At 47.4% G+C, this 27235-nt stretch overlaps 1 protein-coding gene across 2 annotated transcripts in view; it reads left to right on the top strand.

Moving 5' to 3' along the window:
* PMFBP1 (polyamine modulated factor 1 binding protein 1) overlaps nucleotides 1–27235 on the top strand; it is a 1360893-nt gene that overhangs the window by 691503 nt on the left and 642155 nt on the right. For both annotated transcript variants that reach the window (XM_069635509.1, XM_069635508.1), the window contains 3 exons: nucleotides 1287–1433; nucleotides 9709–9867; nucleotides 15815–15898. In XM_069635509.1, coding sequence (XP_069491610.1) covers nucleotides 1287–1433; nucleotides 9709–9867; nucleotides 15815–15898 — 390 coding nt within the window. The remainder of the gene's footprint in view (nucleotides 1–1286; nucleotides 1434–9708; nucleotides 9868–15814; nucleotides 15899–27235) is intronic.

Raw genomic sequence — 27235 nt, 5'->3', positions numbered from 1 at the left:
TACGTTTGTTTAAAGTAGATGGCACACACACCACCCCCCAACGAAGGAAGTAATCCCCTTAAGCGCAATCCCCTCAGACAACAACCCTTCAATTTTTCCAACTCCTGAACCTTTTGCGAAAAGGCTTACAGCAACAAACATGTGTACAAGTGTTGCTTTTTTTTAATGCCTGCTCAAACTGTTTTTGTCGCCCAGTAAAAATCGTAGTTTGGCAAGGTGACCCCATGTCACCTGAGCACGCGGTTCCAGTCTTAGTCATTCTTGTAACAGATCAATGCATTTTGCGAGTCGTCCTCTTTTGTTTCAACTGGATTAACATACCAGAAAACAATTAACAAAAAAGAGTCCTTTCTGTCCACCATAAAAAGCCAACCCTGCAGAAATTCTCACACTGTTTAAGCATGTTTAGTTTCACAAAGAGATGCTAATTTGGGCGGTGGAAGCTGCATCATGGGAGGTAGATGGATATGGGCAAAACGGGCTTTTGTCCCCTGCTTTTGTCTGTGTAGTGTTCAATGACGTGAAATGCAAAAGCTCCCAGCTCTCCCAGGAAGGAGATTAAAAGGCTGGTGCCTGTGCCAGGGGCTGTTGCCCGGTGGGCCTGTCCCTAGAAACAGGCCTAGTGAGGACCTCTGTACTGTTAGCATGATTTCACTGTTAGTTGACTGTCTGGTTCAGTGCCTTTGCCAGCTTTGCGATCCCTGCCCATTCAGCAATACCGCTTTAGCCAGGGGTATAGTCGCCTTTCATGTTAATTGTGCCTCTTAGTTTCAGAGCAGATTATAAATAGCCGCATTATTTATGCTCCTCTTGAAAACAACTGAGAACCCTTTTAGAAAATGCATATCCCCGTGTGTACTCCACCACTTCCAGATTCCTTTTTTACATGTCCACTTTTCCGTGCTCTCCTCTTAGTTTCAGAGACATGTCTAGCATCATAGTAACCGTATACCACTAAGTTGCATAGCGCTCAAAATGATCTCAACTGACCAATGGTATACGGTTACTATCAAGCATATACATTTTCTAAAAAGTGTTCTCCTTTCCAAGAGACCCATAAATAATGTGGCAGATCCCTGAGAGCACATGTCCAAAACATTTGCAACAAAATCACACTATCTTTACAGCTGCAAAATGGCGTACAATTCCTAACAAACCGAAAGCCATGCAGTAGGAACATTACAACAGCAATAGCTCCTTTCTAGTAAATGTTCAGGAACAGCACATTTGTATGTGTTACTTATGTACTCTCCCCTCTTTTCAGTTATAATATTTGGTGTTTTTAGTCTGCAGAGCGGAGTGAGCAACTTCAACGATTGCAAGAGGCCCATCGAGAACTGCAAGCAAGAGAAATCCAACAGGAGCAAAACATTGCAGAATTGGAAATCCAGCGACAGAAGCGCACTGAAAATGCGCAGACTGCCAACGATCAGGTACATAGACTATTGAATTGCTGTTTCTCTCTCTGGTAGCAACATTAGCTCTAGCACTGTGCCTTACCTACAGAAAAGCAGCCGAAGCACTCATTACCCCCTCCCCCACCCCTCCCTCTTGCAGGACACTAAGCTACAACACAGCATCTCTGCATTGCTGCAGGTTTGGTAGTATAGGCCTAGATCTGTTAGTGAAACCCCTTCATTTTGGAGGGACCTACGTTTCCACATTGCTGTCCCTTCCTCCTTTACAAATCTGTACTCCAGAATACAGAATTACACAGAGACTACAGCATTTTCTAATCGCCTGAATCCAAGTATCACTGTAATTTCATCGTTGTGAGTCCCGAGCTCTGCCATCAATGTTCACCTCAACACTGCATGAGTCTGAAATCCAGCATAGTTGTAGGATGCTTTCAGTAGGCCAAATACGCAACTTAAGCATTTCCTTGAAATTAATTCTAAAGCAATGTAAGCTCCATTCCAACTGTATCTCCATCATAGAAGGTCGTTCATTCCCTGGGTGCCCAGGCTTCAGAATGGATGTGCCGCCAGATTAAAAGGACCTGACCTCTCGCAATGCTTCATCTCGGTCTTGTATGGGCCTGATTTTAATCGGCCCCGTTCATCCATCCCTTGAGGGAAATGACATGTTTGGCCATTGCTGTAACTATAGCTCAGTTACAAGTGGTTTACTCCGGTTGACAACAAGAGAAGCACCCGGGAATATTGAAGGTTTTTATCACACCTGGCCCTCATTATGGGTCCGGCGGAAACCGTGCCGGTAAAACCGGCAGGTAGCCGCCTCACCCGTAATGATTTACCGCCGCCTGACTTGCCAGAAACACTGGGGCATTACAACCCCGGCGGTCCGGTAAATCAGGCTCCGGTAAAATGTTGATCCCCATTCCCTTTATGGGAGTGGGGACAACGGAAGCACGGGCACCGTTAATAACGGTGCTGGTGCTTCCGTGAAAGTCTGCGGGCGGGTGTCGTTCTGCCTGCCAGGTCTGACCCTGGCGGCAGTACGGCATCCGCCCGCAGACTCGTAGTTTGCCGGTCCGAAACAACTGTGCCGTTAAGCTTACCGGCACCGTTGTTTCTGGACCGGGAAACTTGTAATGTGGGCCACTGTGAGGCTCTTGGGTAAGTGTTTAATTAGAATATTACACCTACAGTAAGCAAAGCATTCTCAACCTTACAAGTCTTCATTTACCTTTTGCCTCATTTTATGTCAGAAACAACGACTACGACTTATAACTTGGTAGTGGGCTTGGACAGTATAGTCTCCTATGTCGGGCTATAAGATCATTTTAGTTATCGGAGAACAAAAGCAGTAAGCATTGCCGGGACTGTGACATACAAGCTGTGAGAATTATACAGAGTAGTGACTGTAGTCTTAGGACACTGAAAACCAGTGGCACTAGTGCTGTGTCTCAGGGTATTGCTACTTGTAGGGTGAGAAGCGAGCACTGATCTAATGGGAACAAACAAAAAGCAGTGTTTTTTTTGTAAATAATGAAGATCAGGTCAGAGCAGTGAAGCCGGCAGCCGGGAGCTAGTGTCCTAGACTCCTTGGTTTCCCATAAAGCATCCTACCTTCATGGCTGGAAAACATCCCATGCCACACATTGTAACCACCACTTCCTTACCTCATGTTACTCTGAATGACATGTGCAGCGTTCCATTGCTTCCTAGCTATGTTTGCTCCATGGAAAACTGAAATACAACATACAAAAAACAGCAATTTCTAATGGATTGTGTCCTCCCACGGATTCCTCATTTTAGAGATATAATTTCATGCTTTGCAGCTCTCATAAAACCTTTTCCCAGCAGGGGACGCCGTACACTCTGGCGTCGATGGTCATCGAGTCATCATCTTGCCGAAAGGATTTGACTTTGATGCGGGTTCAAATAACGTGCTCGGCGTATTGTAACCTCAGTTCCTTTTGTCCACCTACCCAGCACGCTACTCTGGAACTTCGCCATAGAGAACTTCTCTGATGCATTTTCTTTCAAAACAAATTACTTTGAATTTTTGTAGATTGGGTCACAATGTCTACTCCAACTGTCAGGTTACCAAAAATGCCTTGATTGCGGCGCAAACATTTTTGCTCACCGATCCTCAGAGTTTCTGTGGTGCCTCGGTACCGACCACATCGTGGCAGATTGCGGCTCGTGTCAAGTTATGACACCTAAAGCCTTAAAGGCGAGCCTCCAAACTGGTCCGAGGTCGTTTGTTTTCTGTGTCCCCAAGAATGACACCTTCGAAGCACAGACCTGACGAAAAGAGAGCCACGGCCGATAAATCAACTGAGAAAGAAAAAAATTGTTGAAAAAACACAGTATGAGATCTCACTCGAGGAGCAACTCCCATCATTCCTCTTCTTCCCCGTTGAAGAAGAAGAAAAGCATGAAGCATTCGTCCACAGACTAATCTTCAGAAAGACGGGTACTTTTCCCGTCTAAATCCACCTCAGCGGAGAAGTTGAAATCATTTTGCATCAAAATGATGCAGGTCTTGGAGAAAGTGAGCCACCTGTTTTCGTCTGGGGAAAAAGACCATTGAGCCCACCGTGCCCGAAAAAGCCGGCAGAGACCCTGTTCACCAACCACCTTGTGTGCCAGAGAACAGTGAAATCCCCGATTGGAGGACTGTCGGCGGCTGATAGTTCTTTGACGTTCCATCGGCGTGGTCGTTGTCAAAAAAGTATTCAACAACACTTGAAGATCCCTCAAGTAGATTTGCTCCAAAGTCTACGAGGGATTGTATGTCCTCTTTCTAGGACGTTTTCGAGGAGAAGGACGACGATCTGCTTCTCTTCGGGTTTAAGCCTATGGGTCTTCCTTGACATCCTTAGCAGTTTCAAGGAGAGGAAAAAGGGCTATCTGATCCAGCCTCTGCCTTGCATGACGCAAGTGGTTGGGGAACCTCTCCTGAGGTAGAAATCCTACAAGGAGATCATCAAGCCAATTCTAATGTTGCATACAGTAGAATGATGGCAAAGATAACTAATGCCTTATTTTTGGGTCCCTCAGCCAGTGACATAACGAAATGTGGCTTGACAGACATCCTATACAAGGGCACAACCATTGATCTTGTCCTTCCCTTGCACAATGCCATCAAAAATCCCCTCATGGAGCAATGGAAGACTCCCTGCTCAGTGCCAGCAGTCCACGAGGATTTTTGCGAAGAAATACAGATCAGCCTTGTCTAATCCAGAATTCCTTACCAGACATCCACCACGTGATAGACTGAAATTACAGACTGCCACTGTTGGTAAAAAGGCCAGCGCCTATCCCTCTTTACCCCCTGACAGGGATGACAAGTGTTATGACACTCTAGCGAAAAAAGCTTTTGCCTCTGGCTGTATGGCGCTAAAATTGGCTAATGCTTAATTTGCATTGTCTAAATACAAACACACCTTATGGTCTGTAATAACTGAGGCAGCTGAGCACATCCCTGAAGGGGAAAATGAGGAAAAGCTTCCTTAACATAGTGGACGATGCAAAGGAAGACATGCACCAATCCCTGTGTCGGAACATCTATGGTGACAAGTTCTGTCATGCAAAGATTCACCAGGCTCAGAAAATCAGGGTTTGCGCAGGATGTCCAAGCAAAACTGCTTGATACCCTTTGATGGTATGCACCTTTTGGCCAAAAGCCTGTCCTTACAAACTGCGCCTGTATGCCTCTGGGCCCAATTTGGTTGCACTTAATAAATCATTTAAAAAAAGGCAGATGACTGCCTTGAAAAACCACAGGCTTCCAAGCCTGCAGCAAAGTCTGTAGGGACGGCAATAAGGCAACCAGCTCAGCCTTCAACCCAATGGAAGGGTAAGCCCGTTAGTTACTACAATTATGGACCTAAAGGGAAGCAACCCGCCATCCACCAAGGTCCGAGACGTTTCTCTCAATCTTTCAGTGGTGTTGGAGGTAAGACACAGACAGCTTCTGCGTCTGTCCCCTCCAGTCTGACTCCTGCTGCAAAACCTCTTTAAAGACCTCTGCCATAATACACCGGTTGGGGGCGTGCGTCTGTCACAACATTTGCATGAATAGTGCACCAATTGTTCAAATGCAAGGGCACTTCAGGTAGTCTCTCTCAGGGTTACTGCCTCCCCTTGTTTTTTAGAGCGCCCCCCAGATTACCCACCTACTGTTCAAGAACCACTTTTCCTGAAAGAGATTTCCTCTCTTTTGGCGAAGGGCGCCATAGAGTTTGTACCTAAACAGGAAAGGAACGGTGTGGTACTCCCAGAATCTTTTTGATCACATAGAAGGACAGAGGTCTTCGACCGATCTTGGACCTGAGGTGTTTGAACAAGTTCAAGATGGTAACACACTCACCGATCCTCAAGGTCCTATATATTCAGGAATGGTTGATGTCACTCGACCAACAAGATGCTTACTTCCATGTGCCGATCCATCCAAAGCGCAGGAAGTACCTGAGGTTCGTCATAGGCAACACTAACTACCGGTTTCGAGATCTGCCTTTCGGTCTTACCTCCGCCTGAGGATGTTCACCAAGCTGTTGGTGGTAGTGCCAGCCAATCTCACAAAAGGAGGGTTTCATGTCTTTCTTTACCCAGACGATTGGTTAATCAGGGCACGGTCTCCAGATCAAGTCCTGGATCATCTCAGCTGGACCTGCCACCTCCTTCACAAGCTTCTCCCTCAATTTAACAAAGTCTCAACTGACACCTCAAATGCTCAAATTCATCAGAGCTGTCATGGATTCTCCTTCGGCAAGCCCCCCCCCCCCCCCCCCCAGAGGAGAGGGCTCAAAAAAGCAGGTGGCGCAAGCGTCCCCGTGCTTGCCTCTAAACTTTGGAACTCACTGCCTCTTGATCTTAGATCTGAACCATCCTTTCACAGATTCAGACACAGCGCCAAATCCTGGTTACTAACCAAAGACGCCATGAACTACTAACACTATACTACTAACTTTCCCATTGCCTGCAACCTTGTAAACTATGTATAAACTATGTATAATGACATGATTCATGCCTGCCATACCTTGTATCAATCTGTACTTGCCTGATATCCTTCTACGGACCATTTTGCATTGTACTGTATTATTCTGATATGTTGTTTTCAATTTAAGCGCCTGGATGCTCTAGGGCCAGGCGGCGCTATACAAATAAACTAAACACACACACATCCTGCAGATGGTCACCAAGTTCCAGAACGCCCAATACCTGCCAGTCCTGGCTTTCCTTTGGTTGCTCTGCCTCATGGCATCCTGCATCTTCCTGGTGCCAGCGACCCAGTTGAGAATGAAATTGCTCCAATGGGCCCCCAGGTTTCAATGGCCGCAATTCTCTGTGTATTTCCACCACAGTGACAGACTTGATGTCCCGAACAAAGTCACTCGGGATCTACTGTGGTGGACATACATAGAGAACGTGATGACGGGAGAACTGTTTTGCCAACCGTGGCCAGAGACGACCGTAGTGACGGATGCATCACTGAAAGGCTGGGGCGCTCACCTGAACGAGCCGACGGTGAACGGGATGTACTGGCTGGCAGAGACAAAACTTACATAAACCTGTTGGAGCGGAGGGTGATCAGACTGACGCTGATGGCCTTTTTGCCCTCCATAGAGGGGAAGACTGTCCTGATCACACAGTGGCCATGCACTACATCAACAGAGGTGTTGTAGGGTAACCTCCCATGTGCATAGAGGGGATGCAGATCTGGTTCTGGTCGTTACAGAACAAGATCACCCTGTCAGCAGTTCACTTTGCCAGGACTGAGAATATGACGGCAGACGCCCTGAGCAGCTAGAGCTCGGTCTCCCACGAGTGGGAGCTGTGCCAGGAAGTTCTTCTACAGATATTCACCCTCTGGGGAACCCCACAAGTGGATATGTTCACCTCTAGCGTGAACAGGAAGTGGAAATGATTCTGCTCCAGGGAATTTACCCTGAGAGGAGCACTGGGGACACATTGCTGGGGGAATGGAACATCCTGTATGCATTCCCACCGATTCCCATTATCCATTAACCGATCAGGAGGCTGTAAGAGTTACGGAGCAACCATGATCCCGATTGCCCCCGATTGGGCCAGGAGGATGTGGTACCCAGCACTTCTGGATATGGCCATATGTCCTCTAGACAGTCTTCCCCAGAGGCCACTTCTCAGGAGGGGGGTGCTGGTTCTTCACCCGAGCGAACACATGCTCAACCTGCACGCCTGACTTCTGAAAGGCTAAGGTACAGGGATTGGGACTTCCCGGAAGATATAATGGAGGTATTGCTTTTGGCCATTTGGCCAGCATCTAAAGCGCTATACTGCTGCTGTTGGAAGAAATTCTGCAGCTGGTGCAGAGCACAGGTTGTGGATTCTTTTTTTATGCGACAACTCAACGATGGTGTCTTTAGTTCTCCATTTGGCAAAACAGGGCCTTCAGGTCGCCACCATCCAGGGATATTTAGCGGTGCTCTCCGTCGTCAAGTGCACACCATAACAAGTGTCGTACTTCTCCATCACTTTAGTGGTTCAATTTTTAAAAGGCCTGACTAACTCCTTCCCTCTGACCCCCTTTGTGGTACCTGATTAGGACTTAAACCTGGTGTTAACATTTGTCATGGCTTCCCCATTAATCCGTTACATTAGTGTCCTCTGAGGTTGCTATTTCCTCAGCCCGAAGAGTGAGCAAATTGCAGGCCCTGTCCTGTAATTCACCTTTCACAGTCTTTACCACGGACAAGGTGACTCTTGGAGTACATCCCTCGTTCCTTCTGAAGGCTGTATCAGAGTTCCACCTATCGCTGATAATTTGTTTGCCAGCCTCCTATCCACCTCCTCATCCGTCCAATGAGGAAGAAAGGCTGCATAGGCTCGATACCAATATGGCTCTGGAGTTTTAACATCGCCAGAACAAACCAATTCAGACTGGAAGACCAACTGTTTATTGGTTATACCAGCCCAAACACGGGCTTTGGAATAACAAAGCAAACCATTTCAAGTTTAATTGTGCTTATTCTGAATGCTACACCAGAGCGGGTAAGGACATCCCTGAAGGCTGAAGAGCACATCTCACCAGGGGTGTGGCAGCCAGCTACCTCTGCTCTCCTAAGAGGGTAACCTGTAAAGAATATCTGTCGGGCCGCAATGTGGTCCTCCATACACATGTTCGTAAAACACTATTGTCTATACACAGTATCCTCAAATGAGTCTCGTTTTGGCAGATCTGTCCTCCAACAAGTGGTGGCATGATCGCCATGAAGTTCGCTCCTTCCCTCCTTTTTAAGTTCTTTCTGCTATGGAAGTCTATCTAATATGGGGAATTGGTGGGAGGACACAATCCATTAGGAGAACCAATTACTTACCCCATGTAATTTCCACTGGGTGTTCCTCCCAGGGGTTCCTCATTGACCTCCCAGCCTCTATCCCATGGTTAAGGAGCTCTCTAATACAAATTATACGATGACTCTCATTTAATGCCTAAAGGACTCCTTTTTGTCTATTATTCCTAACGTGGCTGTGCAAGGGGAAAAAAAGTCAACTGTGGTCACGGGGCGCCGAACGCTATTTTTACCCACATCGTCGCATCCAAAGACTCGATTACCATCAACGCTGGAGTGCATGACGCCCCCTGCTGGGAAAAGGTTTACAAGAGCTTCAAAGCACGAGAATGTATATCTAAGATGAAGAATCCGTGGGAAGAACATCCAGTAGAAAGAACATTACCAGGGGTAAGTAATGTTCTCATTTTCTGCAGCAGCTGGCAATACAAGAACGTATGATCCCAAAGCCCTCCTTGTGTGCTCTTGCTTCCCTCGTAAGATACCACATTGATCACAACTCTGGGCAATATTGCCTAATTATTACTTTGGATGTTGGCAGGCCATTGACAATTGGCCAGCAGAAGGCATTACCCACTATTGCAAAGCTTGTTGTTTAACATTCCACCTCAATGCTCAGTGTCTCTTAGTCAAAATTCCACTATGATCACTGCAAGGTTCGGAGCACCTTCGCCACCTGTTGCCATTTGTTTCTAACCTGTTCTGATTTTGGATTATCATAATTGCATTTTATGCGCCCTCTGCTTTGCCTTGGGCCTGTAATTTGGACATCGGTTGACAACACTTGTCCAGAGTTGTAATACCTAATTAGGCACTAATTAATGCTGTGTGAGGGAGTCATCAAGAACCACCCTGGAGCTATGTGGGCATTTTTTCTTTCAATGTAGTTCTTTTGAATCCACAATTAACAATGTATTAACAATGTATTACCATTGTAAATGTATATCTCATATGACCATTAGATAAGCCAACAAGAGCAGAGAATCTATGAACTAGAAGAGGAACGAGTGCGGCTACAGGAGTACTGTCGACGCTTGGAGGAAGAAACTGGCTACTTGCATGCCAGATTGGAATCCCAGATTCTTGCCATGGAGGATGAACAGGCCCATGTGGCTAGCAAAGTAAGCAGCATTTAAACATTCACTATCTGAAGGTACTTGCTCTTACCAGTGATTTAGGTTCAGGGCCAACACTTATTCTGATATAAATCAATCTTGAAGTAGAATCTCACCATTCGCAGTCTTGTGAATGAATTATGAATTCTATTAACATGAGTAAAGCTGGATTTCTTCTTTCTCTCTCTCTCTCTCTCTCTCTCTCTCTCTATCTCTCTCTCTTTCTCTCTCTCTCTCTCGCTCGCATTCAGAAAAAAATCATAATACAGGATCCAACTTCAAATTTCCAAAAAATACTTATTTTAAGTCACGTGTTTGGTACCATCTTTGCAGGGTCTTACTACATTCTTCTTATTGGGGATGGAATGCATAATAAGTAAAGGACAAAATGCTTACTTTATAGTACTTAGTATACAATTATTTTTATATACAAGTGTCTTCCTGAATTCTAGGCACCACAGCAGATGGATTATGATGATGTTTAAAGTTAAAAGCACTTTGTTCTGGCAGTAAACACTATATAAACACAAAAAATGTTCCAGGAAAGAGAACTGTGGCATAGGAGATAACATGATTGAACCAGGATTACACGTTGTGATAAAAAAGGGAGCAGGATTTCAAATTCAAGTTTCATTCTTCCACAGGCACCATCTTCCCTATTTACACATCTCCTCTTTAGGAATGGTGAGATGTTATCTACTTTTGGATCATGTTTAATATTAGTGAAGTTACCTTTCCAATAGAGATCATGTTTGATTATGGTCAATTTAAATTCTCCACAGCAATGTATAGTGATAATCATGATAAGGGCCCCGCAGAGATGGTGTGTCATTATATCTTTAAAGTCCCCACAGAGATGGTGTGTGACAATAAAAATGTTATTAGAGACATCCAGAGGCCACGCAGAGGTCAACAAAAGATGGGAACTCAAACATTTCAGTCTAGTATTAAACTCCCCAACGGTTGTCCTCATTTCCCATCTCCTATTCCTCACCTAAAAGACTTACCTCTCCTTCGCCTGCTGCTTTACACTACACAAATATATCCACCTCACACATGACAGCCATATGCATATTAATATCACATGAACCAGATGGAGGCATGCCAAAGCTCTCGCCTCTATTTATTTCACTCATCCCCTCATCCTTTGGCTAACTCGGCATACTAGCACTATTTAATAGAACCTGGGCTCTCACTGCCATATAAATGAGAAATCCAAGTGCCACTTTCACAAACCACACAGGACCATACCAGCGTTGGGCCCTGAGGCACGTCTGGCTTCGACTTGTCAACACTGCTGGCTTTGCAGAGGGCTCCCCATCTGACCCACTAAGACCCCAACACCAGTTTTCCTCTAGTAGAACCATGTGCAATACAAATCCCAAAATTGGTTATGTGTGATAATGATGTTGAAGCACTCAAACAGATGGTGTTTGACTATAATGATGTTAAAATCCTCATAGAGATGGTGTTTGATTATAATGATTTCAATGCCCCCACACAGATGGTGTATGTATATTCAGATTTTTAAGTCCCCACAAAGATGATGTTTGATGATAATAACATTAACGTCTTTTACAGAGATGGCATATGATAACAGTGATGATTATGTCCCCATGGAGATGGCATGTGTGTATAATGTTTTTAAGTTTGTTACAGAGATGTGTGATGATGGTAAGTCCCCGGAGAGATGGTGTTTGTCTAAAAGGAAGTTGAAGACCCCACAGAGATGGTTTGTGATAAGGGTAATGATTTAGTCCCCACAAAGACGGTGTGCAATTATAAATAGGTTGACGACCCCACAGAGATGGTGTTTGAATATACTGATGTTAAAGTCTGCACAGAGATGGTGCGTGATAATGATAATTATGTCCCCATAGAGATGGTGTGTAATTATAATGATGTAAAGTCCCCACAGAGATGCTGTGTGATAAAAATAAGGCTGAAGACGCACACACCACACACACACCACATACACACGGTATCAACAGTAAAACAGACACAGGTGACAATTATTGACCAGTGCACATTTTGTGGTAGCCATTGGGGGGTACCAATGTTTTTATAAGTATCTGCTCCTATCCATTTGCTCTTCTAGGCCTTCCCTTTGTTTAGGTGACCATGAGGTTGGCTCAAAATGGGCATTCTGATCATGTGGACTCTTTGTGAGCCTATTATGGAAGCGTCCATATTTGTCCTAACTGGTTTAGGCTTGTTTAGATCCCTGGAAAAGTCCTTTCACTTCCTGTGGGGTGGCTTTGACTGAGTGGCAGTTCCAGTGACCAACTAGTATGGTTGGTCATCTGACCCTCTGCCCCCAGCCCCTTTTTGTGATTGGCTATCAGGCCTGTCGCCAAGCCCCTTTCACAGAGGTATTTAGATTTGCCCTGCTCCTAACTCGCTCTCTTGCTGCTGTGTTGCTGGAACATGGAGGTGGCAGATCTGACAACCTGCTGAAGGAGTTTTTCGGTCTATTCCTGTCGCTTTAGCTGTTTTTAAAGCCCTCACTTGGCAATACTTGCTAAGTTCAGTGGCTTGGCCTTGTCCCGGTTTGGGTTTTTTGCTGAGAGAAGTCCAGTTTGGATTGCATGGAGACTTCAGGTGACTCCCCACATCTGCTTGGGTCTAGTCCTCCGCTTTGGGACCATTTCTGGGCCGTTTTATGGCTACATCCTACAGTTTACTACCAGGATCTTGCACTTGGCTGTGGTTTGCTGCAGGAATACAGAGGTGCTGCGAGTTCATCACTGTGCTGGATCTTCAGTTTGGGACATCCAAGGGTGCCACCAGCTGTGGTCTCCATCCTGGGACAGTTTGTTGCAATGCTGCTGCCATTTGTTGTTCGCCTAGCTGATGGAGCCGTTAGTTTGAGTTCCCTCTTCTCGTTGGAGACTCCCTCACTGGATTTTGCACCCTTGGCTTGAAGGTAGAGATCATGGGAGGAGCTTCTGTTTATTTTTTGTTTATTTTCGGGCCTTAGTTGACCAAGGGTTCAAGTCCTAGAGACCCAAATTCTGCAATTTGCCCCTGTGGAGAAAGGCTGGCTACTTACCAGGTTGTTTTGGATCCCTGGAGCCATTTCCACCCTAATTGCTGATGTGCGTAGCTATCTTGGGGTCCTAGGAAGGGTGATTATTCACAAGATTCCTCCATGGACTGTGGTAGTAATTCCTGGCCTAACCGTGTTTCCCACTAGACTTGCATTGCATGTTTCCTGTTCTGCTACTACTACTTTCGGGGTCCATCTTCTGACATCTGAAACTCATGCTTGCCATCTTCTGTGGCCTTTCCTGGGTTGATTGTTACAGCAATTGCACATGGTGGGGTAGGACGCACCTCCCTCAGTCTGGATGGGCTTTGAGTATATAATGATGTTCTATGGAACTTTGAACTAACACTGGAACTGTCCTTAAACTGACTCTGGGTTCTTACCTGCCCAAGAACATTTGTACTGGATCCAACAGGGTTCACTGAGTTCTGGCCTAGGATTTACCATTTCAGAAGCTAACTATGATTTATACTCCTTTTTCATTTCTGCACTGGTAAATGTACTGTAAACACTGTGACTGTATTTAGTAACAATGTGTATATTTCACATGAAATATAACTGGAAAGCATTGTTGCAAAGATGTCCCTTGAGTCTTGGAAGCTTTGGCTAAAGTGTATTGTGGTTCGATCTTCCTTATGGCCTTAATTTATTGATCTGGACATTAATACTGTTTCAAAGGCTAAGGAGTTTGAAATGGATGAGGAATTCTGTTTTACGCCTTAGGGATTGTAAATCTATATTTCCTCAGGATAAAATGGCGTTTCACTTTTTAATCCCATCCCATACCCTACCGTATGTGTTAGGCGCTCACCACCAGGTATAGCGCTTTGCACATGCACTAGGTTCTGGATTTATCTTTAGGACAATGCACTTAGTTGTGCAAACTACTAGGACTTACCTACTTGTTTGGTTGTATGGTCTACTGCCACCGCCCCCTGCTATTTTATGTTGGGTGCTAAAAGGGCCCACATACGACATTGGGTTTAGGAGAGTCCCTGTATAGGCATTACTGTTTTTAAATATACTTGTTATCAAGTTAATACTATGTATTATGACTAAATTGCTTATTTGACCTGATAGTTTTGTATGTGTGACTTTATTAAAGTATATATTTCTCAGTATATCGGTGTAATGTATTTTCTAGATTTATGTGTGTGGACTAATTATACCTCTGTGTCGACCTACTACCCCTTCCTGAGAGTTGAGCCGTTCACTCACAGGACCACAGGACCAACGTTTGAGAGTGTTGGCTTCCTTTCTTGTCAGGTGTTTTAGCCTTCCCCTAGGGTTAGTTGGTGTAGCATCCTCAACAGAGGCTGGTGCAAAAACTGCGTTAACAGAGGAATTTGCTTTATGGACTTTAAAATATTTAAAGTATTTTATGGTTCAGTTTGGCAGATTTGAAGCACTTCTTAGTTGAAGACGATGTCTGTGTTTCTTGTGGAACTGGGAGACTGGGTTCTAAACACATTATGAGCGTGTGTCTGCACATAGCCGGGTGGTGTTACTTTGAATTTATTCACGTGCCTCTGAACGATGGGCATTCAACACTAAGTCTTCAGGTCTCTAAGCAAAAACCTAAAGAACTTGAGATATGCCTACTTTTGAGACCACCTTTTTGGCAACTATGCAACAGAACGGATTAAGTCGTGGAAAGAAACCCAAAAGGCGAAGTGTGCCTTCTATCACATAAAGTTATTAACCACACATAGTGTACATTGGAAGCTATTTCTGTTTTTTTTTGTCTTAAAGTTGGTTTTAGCATCCACCTAGGAATCAAGTTACCAAGCCTAAATGTTGTACCCCATCTTAAAGTGACTGAAGAGCCCATCGGAGCTCTGATAAATCACATTTCAGTGATACGTGTTAGAGTCCCTGGTTTCTTGCAAAATTTGAAGGCCATTTAAAAAGGAAAGTAGACCAGTGGCAGTCTTCGTTTTACAGTTCACATCGACAAGCTACCCGCTATTACATGAAAGGCACAAGCACCATTGGAATCAGCAATGCTTTACACCAACGGGCACACATTTTCAGATGACCTCTGGCTCTTTTTTGACTGTCCTAGAGTCTGCAGCTATTTTGATCTATGGCCGTGGAAGGCGAGGGGGGAGCAAAATTGTTTGGGAGGAGCACAATTGTTTGGAGTCTCCGGAACCTTCTCTTGCAAAAATAAATATGACCCATTTGTTTCATTCCAAAATGAGATCCCAATATGGACCACACTCCTTATGCTTAATGTACGTTTCAGCATGCATGGTCACCACATATGTGCTTCCTCGCAGCTGTTGGGAGTTGGTTTAGTTCCATTAGGTGTCCCAGATGTTAGTCTCTGCACGCTATGAAACCTGGATTTGACTGTTTTTGGGTCTTATGCAGACCTCTTAGGATTGTGCTTTTTGTGTAAAGGGAAGCCCGCAGATCATTGGTGGGCGAATCCAATCCTCTGGAAGAGAATATATGGGCGGTATGAAAGAACCTCATCAGAGTCGCCTAGAAAGGTCCTTTTTCCTCTAAACTTTAAAAAAAGGGCGTCCTTGCCTGATGCCATTCTGTGACGCTTCATGGAGTAATGGCTCAGCTATTCAACACAAAGTTTCCTCTTGTCCGGATACAGTAGTCTAGGTATGTTTTGCTTGATTCCCACCAGCATGCAGTATACATCTGCCTTCGTGGCAGACCATCTCGGATTCCATTATTAGAATATTAGTGTTCTGAACAGATGCATAGGTCTTAGCTTTCTCCCATCCTCACAGGCCTCTTATATCCAAGTTCACCAAAATGAACCTCTCATTGAACTAATACAGATTGTTATCTTTACCCAGTCAGTGCTCAGAACCCCTACTCGCTCGCTCCTAGTTCGATTAATAGAGTTGGCGTTTACTTTGCATTTTGGATTCCCTGCAGCTTGCGCATAAAGACGGTCAGGTTGAGAAGTTGACACGGGAGCTGCTGAAGATGAAAGCTGCTGCGCATTCTGCGGATCAGAAGGTACCTTTCTTATGTTTATACCATTAACCTTTGCTCTTTTCGAAATTGCCAGGAGGTTGGAGCGAATTAGCTCCTGGTTATAGCAAAGGGGAGCCTCGTTAGCTTGAAACCAACAGCTACCAGGCCCTACTTTTGACTCCCCAGCCAAGTGGTTCCGTACAAACCTAGTTATGTGATATTAACTGCGTAGTATTGGAAATGTGTTGAACACACACATTGGACATCTAAAGCATATTGTACAATATGTAATGGACAAAGTTAGATTTTGCATCTTGCGCCTCTGTTAGATTTGCTGCGCTCTATGGACTGGCTCCTGGTCCCCCAAAATTAGCTCCTGCCCAACAGGGGATGCCAGATACCCAGGAGTTTCTTTTTGCTCCTGGACATCAAATCCAGTTTTCGATCCCTGCCGCATGGCATTTGTGCATCTCTCTATGGCCATGAGCGTTGCAGTCTTTAGTTTGCTTAGTCTTGCCATTGTCATCTACCTTTTAGGTATCCTCCGTGGCATACTCCTATTCAAGGTTTGCTATTGCTTCCCATGCCAGAGGATATCACTGGGGAATAAATAATTGGACAAAGGAATACCTTGACATTCGAATCTCCGAGGCCCCAAATAGGAGTAGAGCTCTTTCAAATCAATGAATTATCCCACCAGACTCAAATGAACAATACCAAACCCTCACCTGATATCACTTCTCTTTATTCTCAAGATAAAGGGGAACCAATCCAAAGTAATGCCCCTTACCTTTAGAAATACGGCACAGTTGATGAATCCCACCCCATACCTTTAGACATATGGAACAGTTGACGAATCCCGTCCCCAGTTTAAATTCACAGCCTTTACAAAAGGAGACCAATATTGTGAACGTAGCTCACGAAATGAAAGCCTTATCTGGCCAGGCTACCTGTATCGTGCCCTCTTGATCAAAACAACACATTCATACCTACACACGGTTTTAACCACGTTTGCAACTCATCCCCGATCCAGGGTACAATTCTGAGTCGGGTCAAGGTGGGAACTATGACCCCACTTGTTAAAAAGAACCAGAATCCAAGCAGCCCACCTGAAGTACCCAGCATATGCCCAGTAACACACCTCGAGTTCCTGGCTAAAGTCTTGGAAAGACTAGGCGGCTTCCAACTTCAAGTTTATACTGAAAAGTGCAACTTGTTCCTTGATAAACACTCGGGACACCATCCTCAAAGAAATGGCAAAAGTCTGCTAATGAATATAAGGGAGAAGACGCTCTCCTCCTTCGACCCCAAGCATGCTATTTTGATAACTTTTCGATCTTTTATCAGTGTACTACATTTTAAATCATAATATACATTTTAAATCATAATATTTTTCCCAACCAACTTAACTATGGCCTAAAAGGCGCACCCCTTAGATGGGTAAAATGCTTTCCCCTAGAGCACACAATCCAAGTCAAAATTGGCACATTCATGTCTAATGCTTCACCACTCAACTTGCTTTGCTATTTCGTGCTATGCTGTATTATATTTTCTCATGCAAGGTTTGCAACGTTATGCAATGTTTGTGAAGGTTTATGATGCTTGTGATGTCCTGCTAAGTCTCATACTTTTACTGATGTTTCAGACTTTATTCTGGGACTATCAAATGAATTCTATCATCAAGCACTAAACGTTACCCGTGTGCCTGTACACGATCATTGTGTGTCAAAGCGTGTTCAGTTCAATTTACAGCATAATGAAACACTACTTTACTGGTGGCCATAGCTATGGAACTGTTGCTTCCCAGATGGCGCATGTTTCTGATGGGGAAAGATCTGAAGATGTTTAGTGTCGGCGCTATTGAGAGGTGTACTTGAATGTCCCTTTGGTGGTTGGCCATGCTGTGCACCCTGCTGCTGGGGAGTTTCTGTGTCCTGTCTGTGGGTCAATCCCGGTTGTATCCCTGTGTAGGCCTGTCTGGATAAAGCAACTCGCCTGTTTTCTGTTCTATTTGTTGCATAAAAGCACAACTGCTTTGCTACTGCTGGCTTGACCTGTTCTGATGTAGGTGTTCTGGCCTCCTGTTGGGGGGCTTGTCTGGAGTGTGCAGTGCCTTCTGTGCTTCATTTCCTTTCGGCTGTATTTATTGCATCAAAGTACAACCCTATGGTGAGGCTGCTACTTAACAATTTAGTATACCAACTGGGCTCCTAGTTATTTAGGCAGGAGACGCCCGATGCAGGAAGCACCACTTTTGGTGGATATTCCCTCCTGATTTATATCCAACTAAAATATTTGTTTAAATTAGGTAAGTAACTAGTGAGGATGCAAGCCAGGAGAGAAGAACAAACATTAAATTGCTTTCCAAAGCTGACAAATATTGGCATGAAAAAAGTGGTTAAAATGTGGGAGGAGCTGCTTCCTGACATCGCAGTCATATTTTTTCAATGGGAGACTGGCAGAGGCATCGAGACAGTCTGCCTTAACCTCACGAACCTTTATCAATAATCTATACCCCTCTCTCTGTACACTTAGCCCCGCCTCTGGCAGCCATCCTCACATTTTTACCGCACGTTCAAGTGTTGGGAGTCCTCGTGCTGTAGCTCTCGGGCTTTTGCAGCGTTTGCGCTCTTTTTCAGGAGATTTTTCAAATTCTTCGGTTAAATAGAGCCTCAAGCTCCACCGTTTCTACATCCGATCAACGGGGATCCGTTTCGGAGTTTTCTACGCCCCTCAAGGGTGAAGATTTCGTCGAGTAACGCTTTTTGAGGATTCCAGAAGTTCAGAGGCCTACCCCGGACATGGCCCAGGAGAAAGGAAGCTCGACGCCCGGGAAGCTGTTCAGGACCTGCCTTGGATGCCAGCTTCAGAATGTTTTCAAGGAGGACGAGCATTCGTTATGCCTCTACTGTCTCCATGAGGACAAGACGCACACGGAGAAGGACTGTGCGTTTTGTGGGAACATGTCGGAGCGGACCATGAAGGATCGCCACCTCCGTCTCGCCAACTGGCTGGAAGGGAAGAGCCCGTCAGGCGAGAAGAAGAAAAAGAAGTCAGAGCAGTCTTCTAAGTCCTGTGAGGGCGCCCCGGTGACGGGGGCCCAACAAAAGGCCAAGCACCGCGGGCACCGGAAGCGGCGAACGGTTGGGCTCCTTGGCTGCCAGGCAGGGCGCATCCTCCCCGGTGCCATCAACCACGAGCCAACGCTCTGGCTCGGGTAAGAGAAAGCCCGAGAACCCGGCGAAGATTCTGGAGAGGCCCCGGTCGATCTCGAAGATTCCGGCAGAGGGGGAGCGAGGCTCGGAACCCTCCCCCCAAGGTGAAGGCCCCAGGCATACAGAAGGTGACGATGGCCTTAATTCACCCTGCTAAGACCTCGATTGAGGATGTCGCAGCGGCCCTGGCTCAGCCTGTGGAGGCTACGCCAGTGGAGGCGACCTCAGGACCCAGAGTCTCCCTGCCACCGCGGAGGGAGTCATCTTTCAGGCCCATTGAGAAGACCCCTATGAAGTCCTCGTTGGAAAAGGTGGGGGAGGGGCAGGTGGCCATCGTGGATACGGACACGACCTCTGAAGAAGAACTAATCAAAGTCGTGGAAGAGGGATCCCGACGAGGGCGACGACGAGAGCAACGGTGTCGCCGACGAGGTTCCTCAAGAGCCCTCGCGCCCGTCGTTTCCGGTGCTGCAGGACACTTCGGCTGCCATTTTGTCAGCGATTCAGTCCTTATGCTCGGAGATCAGGACAAGGTTGCCCCTCCCCCTGACGGAGGTACCTGAGCCAGACCCGACAGGGGAACCGGAGCCGGGACCTTCGGAAAGTCCACTGCATAAGAAGAGGAGGACGCATCCTACGCCACCTCTCCCACCTGCTCTGCCTTCCCCCCGGTCTACTACCCACAGGGATGATACAGGCACGGACACGGCTACGACCGGTACAGATGACGACAGAGATTGGATCCTTTCATGCCATGATTTCCAGGGCATCCGAGCTCTTCCAGCCCTGCCCAGAAGAGAAGAAGGAAGGGTTCCTTTACCAACGGCGCGAGGCTAAATGGAAGACGGTCCTCGCCGTACCACTTCTTGATGACATCTGGGATGAGGGGCTCGCCCTCCTCAAGAACCCTGCCACGGCGCCGGCAAAGAGGGACCGGTACGAGAAGAAGTACCGGGGTCCCCGACGCTGCACTTGTGCCTTTGGGCGCAACCTACCCCAGATTCGGTCGTCTCAGCGGCGGCAAAGAAGAAAACTGGGGGGCATCGGCCTCGACATCAACTTCCCCACCGGACGGCGAGGGCAGGAAGCTGGACACGAAGAGGACGACGGGTCATCTCATCCGCAGCGACGACTATCAAGGCGGCCAACGCCCTGGCTATCGTAGCCCGCTACGACAGGGAGTTGTGGTTCAAAATCGCCCCTCTGTTGGACTTCCTTCTGGACGCCAAAAGGGCTGAGGCCCTTGAAATCCTACAGGAAGGTGAGGTTGCTTCGGACCACGCCATCACGGTGGCAACGGACATCGCCGACACCGGTTTCCGTCAGTTGGGCAACAGCGTTTGCCTGAGACGACAAGGATGAGTCAAGGCGACAGATTTCCGCCAGGACGTACAAACCAAGGTTTTGGACATGCCCTTTGATGGGAACAACCTGTTTGGGAAGGCGGTTGATGAGTCCCTTCAGGCCATCAAGACAGACAATGAGACTGCCCGGGCACTGGGAGTGCTCCAACAACGACGGCCGTCCTTTCGGAGCTCCGGAGGCAGACAAGGTGCCTCCAAGGGATCCGGCAGTGGCTCCTCCACGTAACGCCAAGCGGCAAGATCTTCGTCCCAGGAAGCCTACAGGGGACGCAGCAAGTCAGGTGGTGCCCGTCGTCGTCGACAGGGAGGTCAAGGAGGCAAGGCAGCCTCCAAACAAGATTGAACCGACCGTGGGGTCGGGCCCCCGCCGAAGCACCCCGGTGGGAGGCCGGCTGGCAAGGTTCGTCAGCTTGTGGGAGTCCATCTCCACTGACCGTTGGGTGCTGGACGCCCTGGCCCAAGGGCACTCCCTCGAGTTTCAGAAGAAGTGCCCTCGCGTTCCACCCGTGGCCAGGAAGGAAAATCACATCCCTCAACTACTGTTGGAAGGGCGATGCTCAAGAAAGGTGCCATCGAGCTTGTCCCAAAGAGGCTTTGGGGCTCCGGAGTTTACTCAAGGTACTTCCTCGTAAAAAAGAAGACAGGAGGATGGCGCCCCATCCTGGACCTGCGATGACTGAACAAGTACATCAAGGCACAGAAGTTCCAGATGGTCACCCTCCAGCACGTGCTGGGACAGCTGGAGGAGGGCAATTTCCTGTCATCGTTGGACTTTGAGGATGCGTACTTCCACATCCCGTTTCTAAAAAGACACCGAAGGTTCCTCAGATTCGTGGTCCAAGGGCGGCACTACCAGTTCAAGGCCCTCCCGTTCGGATTGAAGTCGGCACCCAGGGTGTTCACCAAGTGCCTCGCACTGGTGGCGGCGCGGCTGCGCCTACAGGGGATCCACGTCTACCCCTACCTGGACGACTGGCTCATTCGGGCAAGGACAAGGGAGCTCGCCGTGGAGCACACTGCGAAGACCATCCATCTGCTCACGGACCTGTGATTCTCCATCAACTTTCCAAAAACCCACCTGGTTCCGTCGGAAGTCGCCCTGTTTCTGGGAGCCAAGTTCGACACAGTGGCGCGGCTGGCCTCGCCGTCGGAGGAAAGGACCAGGACCATTCTGGGCAAGGTGCAGCATCTGCTGGCCACGGACATGGCCAGGGTAAAATCCATCAAGTCCCTCCTCGGGATGATGTCCTCCTGCATTTATCTGGTGCGCCTTTGCAGGCTTCGGATGCGCCCCTTACAAGAGTTCCTTGACACCCGCTGGGTCCAGTCGACAGGGAGCTTCGAGGACAGGATCCCTCTCAACGAGACGTTCCGTCAGGCGATCCGGTTGTGGGGTACCCGCTCTCATCTGTCGGCGGGCACGGACTTTCAGACCCCAGCTCACCAGGTGACGGTGACGACTGATGCCTCCCTGGAAGGTTGGGGAGCGCACTCCGGAGATCTTCACGAGAGAGGCCTTTGGCTCCCGGAGGAGAAGTCACTCCACATCAATATCTTGGAGCTCCGCGCAGTGTTCTGGGCCCTCAGGTCTTTTATTCCGTCCCTCAAGGGCATGGTGGTGAGGATCTTCACCGACAACACCACCATGATGTTCTACATCCGGATGCAGGGCGGAACCAGATCCCCTGCCCTATCCAAGGAAGCCCAGGATCTGTGGCATTGGGCCGTCGCCCAAGGGATGTTTCTGGTGCCTTTTCATCTGGCAGGAATAAAAAACACCATCGCCGACTCACTCAGCAGAGAGCTGCGCTCGTGCCACGAGTGGGAACTACGCCAGGATCAAGTGGATCGACTCTTCCGACAATGGGGCGAACCCCAGATCGATCTCTTCGCGATGGCGACAAATTCCAAGTGCCGGAGGTTCGCCAGCAGGTTCCCCCAGCCGAGGAGCATGGGCGATGCTTTCTCGTTCCCCTGGGACGGCCTATTTCTTTGTGTTCCCTCCGCTGCCGTTGCTGCTCCGGCTCATCAACCAGCTCAAGAGGTCCCGGTGCAGGATGAACCTCGTCGCACCGGCGTGGCCGAGACAGATCTGGTTCCCGGACCTTCTGGACTTGTCAATGTCCACACCAGTCAAGCTGCCGACGGACGCAGATCTTCTCTCCAGAGAAGGAGGCGGCATTCTTCACCACAACCCGGAGTCGCTGAGCTTGCAGGCCTGGCTCCTGCAACGCTAGAGTTTGGAGGGTACGACATCCCGGCCGACTGCAGAGAGGTTCTTGCAAAGGCCAGGGCGTCCTCAACTCTCAAGTGCTACGGACATAAATGGAAGAGGTTCTCTGTCTGGTGCCGTGCACAGAAGATTAACCCTCTGTGGATTACGGCCCCTCAAGTATTGCTGTACCTACTGTCATTGGCCAAGGCTGGACTAGCTCATGCTTCCATCACGATACATCTGGCTGCCATCTCACGATACACCAGAACTACGGGACGGGCGTCCTTGTGGTCTCATCGACTGGTGAAGGAATTTATGAAAGGATTGGTCTGATCATTCCCGTCGGTGAAGGCCCCTGCCCCGGCGTGGGTGCTCAACGTGGTGCTGACCAGGCTCATGGGGGCCCCATTTGAGCCTATGCATTCGGCACCGTTGAATTTTCTGTCGTGGAAGACAGCGTTTCTCGTGGCCATCACCTCCGCACGACGAGTGGGAGAGATCCAGGCCCTATTTTGCAAGCTGCCATACTTGACGTTTCAAGACACGAGGGTGGTGCTGAGGACGCACCCCTCCTTCAAGCCTAAGGTGCCGTCGGACTTCCACCTCAACGAACCCTTGGTGATGCCATTTTTCTTCCCGTCTCCTTCGTCGCCGGCTGAAAGGACTCTGCACTCGCTGGACGTAGCTAGAGCGCTGAAGTTCTACGTGGACCGCCCGAAGAGTTTTCGGAAGAAATCACAGCTGTTTGTGAACTTTGGGACTGTGAATCAAGGGAAGGCTCTCTCGAAGACTTCCATTTCCAGATGGCTCTCCGGCTGCATCATGCACTGTCACCGGTTGGCAAACCGACCGCTGCCCGGCAGTCCGAGAGCCCATTCGACCAGAGCGATCGCAGCTACCACGGCGTTCCTGTCTGGTGTGCCCCTGCTGGACATCTGCAGGGCTGCGATGTGGAGGTCGACGCACACCTTCACAAGATTCTACTGCGTCGATCGGGACTCCAGGGAGGAGTCCAGGGTCGGCCAAGCAGTGCTGCGCAACCTGTTCGCTTAAGGTGAGCTTGGTGAGGAGGTAAGAGATGCTTAATGTTGAGTTGTTGTATTGCTTAATGTTGAGCCTGTTGCCACCTCCCGTGGTTGTGCATGTGTGTACTGCTATGTATTCTCTTATTCATGAGCATGTGAATCCATGCCAGACCCCATGCTGGAGAAGGAACAAGTTACTTACCTGTAACTGTTGTTCTCCAGCGTGGGTCTGGCATGGATTCACGTGCGAACCCTCCCGCCTACCCCTCTGCAGCTCTTCACTTGGTCATACTGCCACTTTACGTGCTACCAAATCTGAGGATGGCTGCCAGAGGCGGGGCTTAGGGAGAGGGCAGTCATTGGCTGGGGGCGGTATGACCCAGAGACCAGTGATTGGTTACTACTAAGAAAGACAGATCAGAAACGAAACTAATACTGATTTTTTTTTTCTATACCGAGGATTCCCGGCCTGACGGGGAATATTGATGAGCATGTGAATCCATGCCAGACCCATGCTGGAGAACAACAGTTACAGGTAAGTAACTTGTATCTTTTGCACCTCTTTATGGTAACATTCTAGCACAGGACTACAATTACACAAATATATATGCAAGTTAGATAAAAAAGGAATCCCCCACACCACCAATGCAACCCTACCTGATATTTCCTCAGATAAGAAGAAACGACAACCACCAATAATAGGCAATATTTCATTATCAGCTGCACACATCTAATATTTCAGCTGGTGATCGGTATCAATTGTTAACTTACTTTATTCATTTATTCGAGCAGAGAGCATTTCTACCAGAAATCCAGTGCAATGTTAATTCTAGGAGTGCAAGTAATTCGAAGAGCATCAATTGAGTTGAAGTGCAAGTAGGTTTAGGGACTGAAAATGACTGAGCACAGTGTCCGATTTGGGAAGTACTAGGAAAGGTTTTGGTGTATATGCAGGCGATTAGGATCATGCTCTGCCTTAAAGGCAAGGATAAGGTGTTTGAAGAGACGGCTGTGTTACATGAATAGTCATCTGGCTAAATGGCACTATGAACGAGCGGGTGTGCCTCTTGGAAGGAGGAATAGCTTGCAAGTTGCAAAATGAATGATTTATGTGAGTGGAGGGTAGTACGGTGTAAGACTGATGCAGTAGGCGAGGTTGCTAATGAACAAGCACTTCATTTGGGATTTGGCGATGTGGAAGTGTAGACCAGTTTTTGATTTGTTCTTCGAATGACCCCTTGTAGCAGTGGCAGTAGAAGCGATGAAGGGCACTAGCTTTGTTTTTGCCTCCACTGAGATGCCGAGAATTCTAGCAGAAGGACATGGTGAGAGTCGAGAGGCAAGGTTTATGGGGGAAGTAAAATTGATAGGAGCCTAGTAGGCCAGAAGTAGAATGTCCCAGTCTTGGCAGAGCTGAATACGAGGGCCACCCAATATCAAAATGGTAGTGAGGCAGTCATGATTGTTGACTATAGGTTAGGGTATGATGGGATGGAAGGCAAAGGAAAGAAGAGCTCTTATGTTGACTATTTTATAGACTCACATAATATCCGGCTGGGAACCACCAATTTTCCTTTTCATTTAAAGCTAGAATTAACATTGAAAAACAAACCATGTTTCCCATTGCTTAATAATAATCTGTCTATACAGGCGGCTGCTGCTCCTTTAAGAGCACATGAACAGCAAGGCTATTATGAGTCATCCAGTGATGCTGGTCTACATTCCAAAGGATGATGTGGTCATTTGCTTGGGTGTGAGGGAGGAAATAAGATTAAGTCACCCAGGGGTTTTGGGTATAGTGGAAATATAAGGGGGCCAAGGGCTCTGGTCAGAGAAAGTGATGGATTTCAGAGACAGAAAAAGATCAGTCGGAGAGGTAAGAGCCAAACTGCTGAAACAGGGGGTTCTGGGCAGGCGAGAGTGACCCGTAAGATGTGATGGACACTGCTGCTGAACGCCACAGAAAAGTCAGTAAGTATGAGCGAGGTGGGTGTGGTGTGTTGTGCTGATGAAGGTGGACACTTGCATAACAAATGTCTTGGTGGAGTAGAGATGACAAAACACAGATTGATAAGAGTTGTGTGCATAATGACAGGTGTCTGCAATATGAAAAGGGCATGTGAGACAGGGAGATTATTGGGCATAAAGGGCAGAAGGAGCCAACACATAGAGCAGTGGGAGAACCATGGCCTTGTAGTTGGCTACTGGAAGATAAGGAGCTATTAAACAGCTTGGACTGGCAGATGACTAAGAACAGAGAAGGTGCAAGAGGTTTTCTATCTGAGGACTGAAGCAGCCAGATGGGGCACTGGAAATATTTCCGGCAAACGTAGGGAGTGCAGCTCACGTGGAGAGAGGCAGCAGATAGATATGTGGGAGGGAGGAAGGGGTAGAGGAGGGATCAGGAAGAGGGCGTCATGTGTACTTTTGACGAGCAATATTTTAGAAGAATGATTAATGATGATCATTTTGTGTTCTTATGTAGAACTTAATGGCTGATTCCCACCACTTCTATGGGCCTCATTACACGGTAGGCGGTGGACCAAGGTGCTAATAGCACCTTGGTCCATGCCGGTAAAATACCGGCACCGCCTTGGTGGAAAAGGGAATTACCGCCCTTTTCCAAGGTTGGCGGGGCGGTAATTCCCCCTTCCACCATTGCCCTTCCCATTTTTGCCCCATAGGGCATAATGGGAATGGTGAAGGTGCTAATTAAGGTACGCAAATTTGCGGTGCCGTAATTAGCACCAAGGTCCCTTAGCGGGTTGGTTTTTAACGCCTGCTAAAAGCAGGCGTTAAAGTACCAACCCGCTAAGGGACCTCGTAGTAAGGCGGTAAGGGTTAACGGTCACCGGTACCATTACCGGTGACCGTTAACCCTTATCGCCTTCCGTGTAATAAGGCCCTATGTGTTCTAATACAAGGTCCCTTGCTGCTAGAGAAGGGTGTACTGGGGTTGTTTGAGAACGTGCAAGAGAGAAAAACGGGAGCGAAGTATGCTTTGTAACATTATGAATGTCAAACGCAATCGTCCCAAGGTCTTTTATTTCATTTGGTTACACTGCTTTCCAGATCCATAGGAACTGGGGTCTAAAAAATGGTTGGAAACTGATGATGCATTTGAGAATAGAAATTGATGCAACGGTGTAAAGCAACATTACTTTATGGCCAGCATTTACAATTATATTGAAATGCAGTCTGATAAAAGGTTTTGAAAGAGTGGGCCCTTTAGAAGAGAATCGTACTTGCCATTGCCACTGAAACCTAAATCTAGATGTATGCATGCATACATTCTTCAAAGTTGCCTTGTCTTCTTTTAGACTAGGCACTAAACCTTAAATATATAACCATTGTTTTCAGTATAATTTCTTAATTTGGCTAAATCTGTTCCTTCACACTACATTTCATTTAAAATAAGTCACTCTCCACTTATCATTCAGTTCTTATTGAACCCTTGAGTTGAAACCAAGTTGTCATTGCAGCATTCCTTTCATCCCTTGCATTCTCCTTCCACGCTTTGCTTTCTATTCCCTTTGATATCCGTTCTATGTATTGACTTT

This window comes from Ambystoma mexicanum, chromosome 1q (assembly GCF_040938575.1).
Source record: "Ambystoma mexicanum isolate Mex_15411 chromosome 1q, UKY_AmexF1_1, whole genome shotgun sequence".
Classification (NCBI taxonomy): Eukaryota; Metazoa; Chordata; class Amphibia; order Caudata; family Ambystomatidae; genus Ambystoma; species Ambystoma mexicanum.
The sequence above is the reverse complement of the archived record's forward strand: the minus strand, read 5'-3'. Positions and strand labels throughout refer to the sequence as shown.